The sequence below is a fragment of the Orussus abietinus genome, unplaced genomic scaffold (assembly GCF_000612105.2).
Source record: "Orussus abietinus isolate OABI.00-Male unplaced genomic scaffold, Oabi_2.0 scaffold4, whole genome shotgun sequence".
Lineage (NCBI taxonomy): Eukaryota > Metazoa > Arthropoda > Insecta > Hymenoptera > Orussidae > Orussus > Orussus abietinus.
The window spans coordinates 1490766-1499287 of NW_019396014.1; the positions used below are offsets into that span (position 1 = coordinate 1490766).

At 37.6% G+C, this 8522-nt stretch overlaps 2 protein-coding genes across 3 annotated transcripts in view; both read left to right on the plus strand.

Moving 5' to 3' along the window:
* The window catches only part of LOC105695671 (titin), a 43959-nt gene extending 42530 nt beyond the window's left edge, over positions 1 to 1429 (plus strand). The window contains exon 7 of the mRNA XM_012417449.1: positions 144 to 1429. Within this exon, the coding sequence (XP_012272872.1) occupies positions 144 to 246 (103 nt within the window). The 3' untranslated portion in view covers positions 247 to 1429. The remainder of the gene's footprint in view (positions 1 to 143) is intronic.
* A 3343-nt stretch (positions 1430 to 4772) lies between these two features.
* On the plus strand, positions 4773 to 8015 carry LOC105695456 (lysophospholipase D GDPD1). Of its 2 annotated transcripts, none has more exons than XM_012416995.2 (7): positions 4773 to 4978; positions 5104 to 5146; positions 5384 to 5565; positions 5637 to 5857; positions 5947 to 6080; positions 6158 to 6275; positions 6466 to 8015. In XM_012416995.2, exons 1-7 carry the CDS (start codon positions 4816 to 4818, stop codon positions 6589 to 6591), a joined length of 987 nt encoding a protein of 328 aa, XP_012272418.1. In that variant the 5' UTR covers positions 4773 to 4815; the 3' UTR covers positions 6592 to 8015. The 2 variants fall into 2 exon arrangements, with proteins under 2 accessions (XP_012272418.1, XP_012272419.1); XM_012416996.2 differs by having other exon boundaries at positions 5664 to 5857.
* The last annotated feature ends 507 nt before the right edge of the window (positions 8016 to 8522 follow it).

The window sequence follows — 8522 nt, forward strand, 5'->3', positions numbered from 1 at the left end:
AACATTTCTATCAGGGTAAATTCAATTTGATTTCAAAATACAAATACATTGTGTTCATTGAGCCCTGGGGAAAGATAAATAAGAGGTAGCCCGAAGGAACTTTTAGAAGAAAAGCGTAAACAAGCTCGTCTTCGCGATTACAGATGCGGGGGAGACGGTAATATGCAGTGCGACCCACGAGTATGCAGTCCTGAGCCGATGCTGAGGCAAATGATCGCAGCAGTCACCGCCAGAAGGAGGAGATGAGCCTCGAGATGAGCAACCTCCTCAGCAACGCCAGCTCGGCCCCGGGCTGTCGGGCTCGAGAAACTCGAGAGCAGTGTTGTATAAAAGTGACTTAACATTTTGTTTTTTTTTTATTATTATTATTATTATTATTATATTAATATTATTATTAATATTATTATATTCTAAATGCCGTCGCGGAACACAGACAATGACGTGCCCGGCGATCACGAACTGAGTGGCCAAAACGTAAGCGTTTATATAAGAGGAAGAGAAGCGATGAACGGTGGAAGAGAGATATTAATTAAATAACGTAGGGCGCGTTTTTGGTGCCAAAATGGAGGGAGCGACGAATGAAGCGGCGAGGGCGGACGAGGAAGGAGGATCTCTTCTTTTTGGAGATATCGAGAGACGTGCGCTTACGATCGACTCTCGAAATCGAAAGACCGAAAAGTCGGAACGGAGGGACTGCGAAACGTACGAGACTTATGACAGTGCCTTCGTCGATGCCTTGTCGGCAATTTCTCTTGCGGTCGACGTAGCCATATCAACGTCCTCGACGTTTCCGGGGAGAAGCGCGATAGTCGGGAAGAAAGGATTGAGCGATACGAGGAAGAATTGAGGACGAAGAAGAGAGGTCACGGAGAGAAGATGGACGACCTCGGCGTCTCGGATCCCTCGGCGAGGAGCTTCAAGACCAGATACTAATTGAATTAATCGAAGTATACCGCGCACAAAGGGAAGACATCCGATAATTCGATGTGAGGAAATAAGGGGACTTGGAAGGACCATTTGGGTCCTTTGGATGACTTTCCGTTGGCTGGGGAGAAGATGGTCTTCGAGGCTCCGTCGAGAGGAGATCCGCCCACGCGGCAGGTCATATCCGCGAGATAAATTAGGATTATGCTTAGGAATTTGAAAGATGTACAATGAAAGTCAAGACCGGAAGTTTCTTGGACGTTTGGTAGCGAGGTAGTCGGTGGTTTTGCGTCCAGGTATCTCCCGGGAAGAAAAAAAAGTCTCTTTCGAGCGACCTCTTGGAAGGGTTCCTACTTTTTTAAAGAGGCCTCAGGATTTTCTGGCGGATCTTTCCTTGCTGCGTGGATTAAGGACTCGGGAACGTCGAGCGACGTCGAAGGGGAGAATTAGACGAAGGATTACGAAGCTCCAGGTGGAAAATCGTACGCGCAACTCAAAGCTCAAACTGCGGCTCGCGCGGAGGACCTCACGAGGAAAGCTTCTCCGGCGAGCTTGCGCCATTTATATATATAAATATGCGTTTCTACGGCTCTTTATATATTGTACTCTCAGTATGATAATTAAGCCTAAGGACACTGTAAGCCGCGACCAGGAGGAAAATGTAATTAAATTACTAACACCGAGTGTGGTTGTCCACGTTACCGTGGAGTCGCCGTTGCCCGGTTCGAATCCCGGCGGGTCAAGTTTTCTATGTTTTTTTTTATATATATATTTTCCTTTTTCTTCATCGCCTAGGTGGTTGTCAGTTTCGTGTAAAGTGATAGCGATCCCGACGATGGATTTTAGAGGCAACTGCGACTCTACGGTCCGCTCACTCCATTATACAGATAATTGAATTACATTTTGCCCACCATCGGCGGGAAGTCGCGCCTTGTTCCCGTCCCGTGGAACTTGTCGCGCCGTTCTGTGTAATCCCCACGAACACATTACGAAATTGCGACGTAATCCCGAATGCAGCGTGCAACGAGCATTACGCCCTTGGGGTGAAAATTACGTCTAATTGCAGAACTGTGTTCGTCGGGTCTAGAAATATTGTAAGGGGACCTCAGCCTCGTCTTCCTTGCAATAGTCCGGTGTAGAACTCGGCCTCGTTGGCGACTACCTTGGCGTGAATTTTCCCTGACAATGGTCTCTTCCCGAAATTAATCGAAAATTCAATTAATCTAAGACTACACGGTGACTGTCGCGTAATAATGTTCCTCCGATCGGAGACCATTGCCAAGAAGAACTTCGGCCAAGGATCCAGCTCCGCTCCGGGTGGCTCGACCGGCAGAAGAGCATCCTCCCTCGAGATCCGATCTCGAGGTCGTCAATTCATTGTCAAACTACTGCCAATTGCGCAAAGTGCCGCCGAGGGGATTCCTCTGATCCCTCTTGGAATTTCTTGAGATTTCCAGAGATGCCCCAAAACCGCTGCAAACGAACGGAATCTTAGACAAAGTCCTAACGCCTTAGTCTGCAAATTATTTCACATTATTTCCCACTTTTCTCTTGTAACTTGAAATCCTGCTCGACCGATTGGCGCGTCTCGTGGATGCATATCTAAAAAGAAAGGGGAATTTTTAGATGCCCCATTGTTGTAGGGATAATTTGAGAGGGGAATACCGCTTGCATGATTTCTTCTCCGAGTTTTGGCATTTCTCTGAATTGATCTCGAGAAATATCCCGCGGCAAAGTCAGATCTCGCTCGAGAGCGACGCATTTTGCCTCTTGAGCGCCCGGACGAGCTCGGCCTTGCATACAGCACGAGTTTCCCTTGGGAACCCCAGGAAGCCCCCCGATAAATTCGTTCTCCTCTCTCGGGGACTTCCCTTGGACTTCCGATGGAGATTTTGTGCTGTACGGGATGTGTATATTTCGCAGGACCAAGCGAATTCCTCTGGTTCGTAACGGCGACTCGGCACTTGCCGCGTTCCCATCAGCTCTCTTCGTGATCAATAACTGGCGTGAAACATAAAACAAAGAACTTTAAGGAAAGAAGAAACGATGACTTGACTCTCTCTTAAATGCAGACTTGAACTACTTATTTGTGACGTTGAACACCGCACTCTCCGTTGGCATGAATCTTTAAAAAGCCTTATGGAATTATTTAGTAATAATTCCATGGAGAAAGAAAAAAGATAAACAAAGCTGCCTATCGAGAACTCGAGAAGGTTAAGGTATTACCGTTTAACGATTTGGTCCTACCGAAAATATAAATATTCTTGTAATTTTGTATCATGAATTGTCTTAATCTCGTGCATAAGCGGTTGCGATCAGTGACTACATTTGATCGGTAGGATCTAATTGTTCTTCGATAAAATCCAGTTCGAAGTTTGAAGCTTTTTGCGAATGATACATTGGAAGGTCAGCCGAGCTTCCTCTTAATTTTCTTGGGAAACTTGGCTTAACGGTTCGTTGTTTGGCGTCACAAATTGGTTTTAATAATCCCAGCCACCGTTTAGGGAAACATAAGATTAAGGAGAGTTTCCAAAGTCATGTCCATTTTTTCCTTGAAAATTCTGTAACTTCCCTGATTTCTTGAGATTCTCACTCGCGATAATGAAAGGAGCATCTTTCTATCTGGAAACTTAAACCACTCGATTTACATAGATTTTTCCAAGTTACGGATTTATATATCAAAATTATTATCCGAGGTTTCACGTCGATTTGCGACACCCTAACGAGTTGACGAGGGCAAACGCGGGATCGCCGTCACACTGTTTCGGAGGACCCTCTAGAGATTAGTCGACACTTAGTATTTATCTTTATACCCATTTATACATATAGAAGTGATTACGAACCTACTGGATATCACGATAACGAGTATAACTATAATATAAATATGCATACAATAAAGTAATGTAATTATAGCGAAGGTTCCGTCGAAGCGCCCGAACTTGAAGGGACCCCCGAAGGATTAAGGGGAATCCCCAAGATAAAAGCGTGAATTACGGATTTTGAAAAGGGAGATGGAAGCTTGTCACGTGGCCCTTTTCTCTTAAGGGACACTTCTTTTTTTAACGATTCGCAATCCCCCCAGTATCTGGACGTCAGTACTCAACACACGAAGTGGATTCCTCGGACATTCGTTGTCTGTTGATCTTTTATTTGTTTCCCTTCTTTGTTTCTTCCCTTTTCTTTCTCAATTCTTGTACTCGATGACGATTATCCATGTTCTTAAAAGTAGCAATCCATTATCGTTTGTTGCGTATATATATATATGTTAAATATATATATATATTATGTGATAAATGATGATACAAGTGAGTCAGGAGCATCTCGGTGATCCCGACTGCGGAAAGCTAGGTTTAAAACCAGTACGTACTAGTATAAAGTGTCCTTTTATATGAATAAATGATTTTATATGTCGATCATGGGTGGTGTTCATTTTTCCCGCGGCCATTCCATATGTTTCGACGGTTGCGTTTGCAATATTCCTTTCTTTATCGTATTGCCTTTGTTATTAAAAATATATATCTTTTGCTAGAGGTGTCAAATATGAAATGCGAAATTTGTTGAAGGTAAACTTTTAGAGTAGAGTAGAATAAAGTACGGATTCTAATAACTTAGTAATGAAACTTTTGCGTAATATTTTGACGAGGATATTCTGATACACTATTTGATTTAATAAAAGTAAGAGAAAATAAATTCGACGTACCATACATAGGTAATGAAAATGGTGAAACTATATGTAATTCGATTTCTTCACGTGAGATGGCGCTCTCCAGATGAAGTTTTTGGATTCACTTCAGTTAGTTTACCCTCTGTATATATTATCAATTTTATGATATTTCTCGTGCATTCTCGTCTGCTGTTTCGAGCTGTCTCCTGCTCGAATTATTTTGATACATGACTACCTCGTCGTCGGACAGTCGAAGTGCAAGAAATATGTTGATGTACACTATAATTGGAGGATACGTCATAACATCTGTACTTCTCTTCAAATATCCGACATTAATACATAAAAAGAAAAAAGTAAAATTCACGTGTCATCACATCAGTCACAGAGGTGGTAGGTTCGATTTCGTCATTTACTGCCTTAATGTTGCAAGACAATAAATAATGCACTACAATAGTAAAATCTAACCTAAGCCCATTTCACAACAGTAATTGTATCAACGATTTACCATTTTACAGGCGCTGGTGAGAGTTATGAAAATACTATGTGCGCTTTTAAACGGTGAGTTAAATTACAATTTACTGATGTTTTCATTTTTCAATGTCGAAACGTTGTTACATTGCTCTATACGCAAAGAATAATAATCGAATGTTTGATGTTTTTGGATAAATTGTACTCCAGAATTTCAGTTCTTATCCTCAATGATGATTCATTTTTCTCGTAACTATTTCGAGTACAAGTTATAATGGTTGAATCATTACTTACATCGTCACTTACTCATTTTACTTATGATTGTAGAGCTGTTGCTGTTGGTACACAAATGCTAGAATTGGACTGTCATTTAACAAGAGATTTGCAGGTAGTTGTGTGTCATGATAACAATCTACTGCGCAGTACAGGAACCAATAAGAATATTTCAGAACTAAATTATAGAGACTTGCCTCTCCTTAAGCGATGTCTACCGATTGATTTTGACCCAGGTAACTTTACTATTACTTCATGATAATTCTCATTTCGCTCAAATTAAATGAAAGAATGGTATTATAAATAGATTCTGAATATATTGGATCTGAAAAAGAGGAAGAGCGGCGATTTCCATTATTAAAGGAAGTCTTTGAGGCATTTCCGAACATTCCTATTAATATCGACATCAAAGTCAATAACGATTGTCTTATATCCAAAGTTTCTGAATTAATAAAGCAATACAATCGAGAGGACTATACAGTCTGGGGGAATTTCAGAGATGAAATTACAAAGAAGTGTTATAAAATGGTATGTACGAGTACCTGTAAGAATTTGCATATGCTTAACTTTTTGGTTAGTAAAAATATGTATTCCATATTTTTACATTTATATTTCAGAATCCAAATGTAAATCTGATGTTTTCTATGCGACGCGTTACTCTGCTGATATTGCTTATGTATACTGGATTGCTACCCTTTGTGCCTTTAAAAGAGACACACCTGGAAATATTCCTACCCTCTATATATCTACAGTAAGGAGTTACTTAAACAGATTAAAATGACTTTCTGAACATGTATACATTAATTCAGTTTTCGTCCACTGTTCCAGAGTCTGGAAAAGGAATTCGAAATCTCTTTTTCCATTAGAAAAACTTATCTTATGTTCCATTAATTTATTGCTAATGAGACCATGCCTATTTAACCATTTACGTGCTCGTGGAATTCACGTAAGTAAATATATATAATTTCATATACTATGTTAAAAAGGTTATTTCTAACTACTCACTTTCCATCGAAATTGTAATTCAAATCAAATGAATATTTCAAATATTTTTGTTGACCTTACGTAAGCATTTATATTCTCTTCAAGAATATATAATATTTATTGTGCGGAGTGCAGAACAATTGATTTTGCAGGTCTATTTTTGGGTGCTAAATAAGGATGAAGAATTTAAAAAAGCATTTGACTTGGGTGCTACAGGTGTAATGACAGACTACCCATCACGACTGAAGCTTTTCTTGGAGAGTAATATGCTGGAATAGCATCAGGTATTTTGCAGAAATGCAACAAATTCCAAAGATAAACTAAAGATTTTTTTTTCTTGTGGCTCTAAATTAAACAAATTTAAATGGCGTCGTTGACACCTCGCGAATTTTTTCGCACACTGCAAATTGAGTTTCGGAATTATATGTATCAACATAGCCATTATAGCATATGATAAAATGTGACACATCATTCTTTAAAGCAGATAAAACGAGTGTCGCAACTTGTAGATATGCTAATTATAATTCGCGACGTTTTGACAAACATGAATGCAAGAATTTTAAATGAAAAAGATATGCAAATCATAGTGATATGTATTTTATAAGATTTGCATTATAAATGGAGTAATCGTCAATTGCACGTTTTCTAGGAAAATAATCGTATACTACCAATTGTATGCATTGTATCATTCGACGCCACATTTTTACAAAATTAGTGATGTCAGTCACATTTTACTCCTAATTTATGAATATTAAGCTTACAATCATCAAAGTTAACGAGGCTGCCTTTATGTTTAAATTGATATTAAATTAAACTTTGCGTTACTTATATTCATGCATGCGTTAAGACATTTTTGAGAATGTGCATTGAAATTCAGTAGTTTAATTTATAAGACTGCAACAAAGAGTAATATTTATGAATCCTTATTGAATATAATCTTCTATTGTCTTTATGTCATGTGAGGTCCAACAGGGCAAGAAATTAACATCAAAATTAAATGACCACATCGGCTACCTCCCTTAGTGCAATTAAAAATATTAGTTATTCACTGAGGATTGTATAAAATTGCGCCTCTTATTTCTGCAATGAGACATACAGTGATTACTAAATTATACATGAAATAATAGGCCCTGTGCGTGAAGTTCCCAAAGACTTATTTTTTAACATTATTGCTACACTTTTGTCCTTGAAAATTTGTGATGTAAATATCAGTATTATATGCTATGAAGTATAAAATAATGTGAAATACTATTACAGTGACATAACTTTCAACTATAAATGCTGTTTCCTACAAAGTAGTCTTAGCAAAGGCAACATAACGTTAAGAATAGTGAATTCAAAAAGACGGATTCAGAATTGATTAAAAATACATTACAAATAATTAGAGTAATTAGAGTAATTGCGATATCGACCGTAGTTACATTACCCAATAGCACGTGCTTATAAAAATTATTCGATACTATTTAAAATTAAATCTTATTTTGTTATTTATCTAACTGCTTCTCAAGTGTTGATAGAAGCTTCCATATAATATAGTAATACTTTATGTAATTTACTAACTGTGATCTATTTTGTGATAAGCTTTCTTCTTAAATGCAGATTAGGTTCTGTATTTAAATTTGCACAAAGCTTAAAGATAGGAAAATTTTAGCTTAATCTGAAATGTATAGTATTATAAATATAATAAAATATGTATTTATTATATGGTACATTGAGTACTTTTAACATATTAAAAAGTTCTTGCAATAACACTGTTATGATAATAATTGTATTATTTTCTTCAATGTATTACGATACAAAAATATACAATGTACAAAAATATATATAATAATCCTTAATTTTAGGATAAATATAAATATTCCTAATAAATGCATGTATATCATTTATAAAATGAATTTGTATAAACATCCTATTTTATTACCCCCCCCCCCCCATAATAAAATATATACATCACTTCATTTTATAGAACCTCCATTTTTAACTCCACTAAACTTATTTCTTTGAAATGCTTATATCTATGACAATTATTCTTGATAATGTTAGTAGAATCATAGTTTAAAAAGTTTATAATTATAAAATGTAAAAATAGGCAAGAAATTCATGATTCTTATCTGTACATTTGTTCTAAAACTTGTCGTTGAATGTGTCTCGTTAGAATCTTTATACATGAACATTAGTACATATTGGAATGCCTCGATTGCTTTTAGTT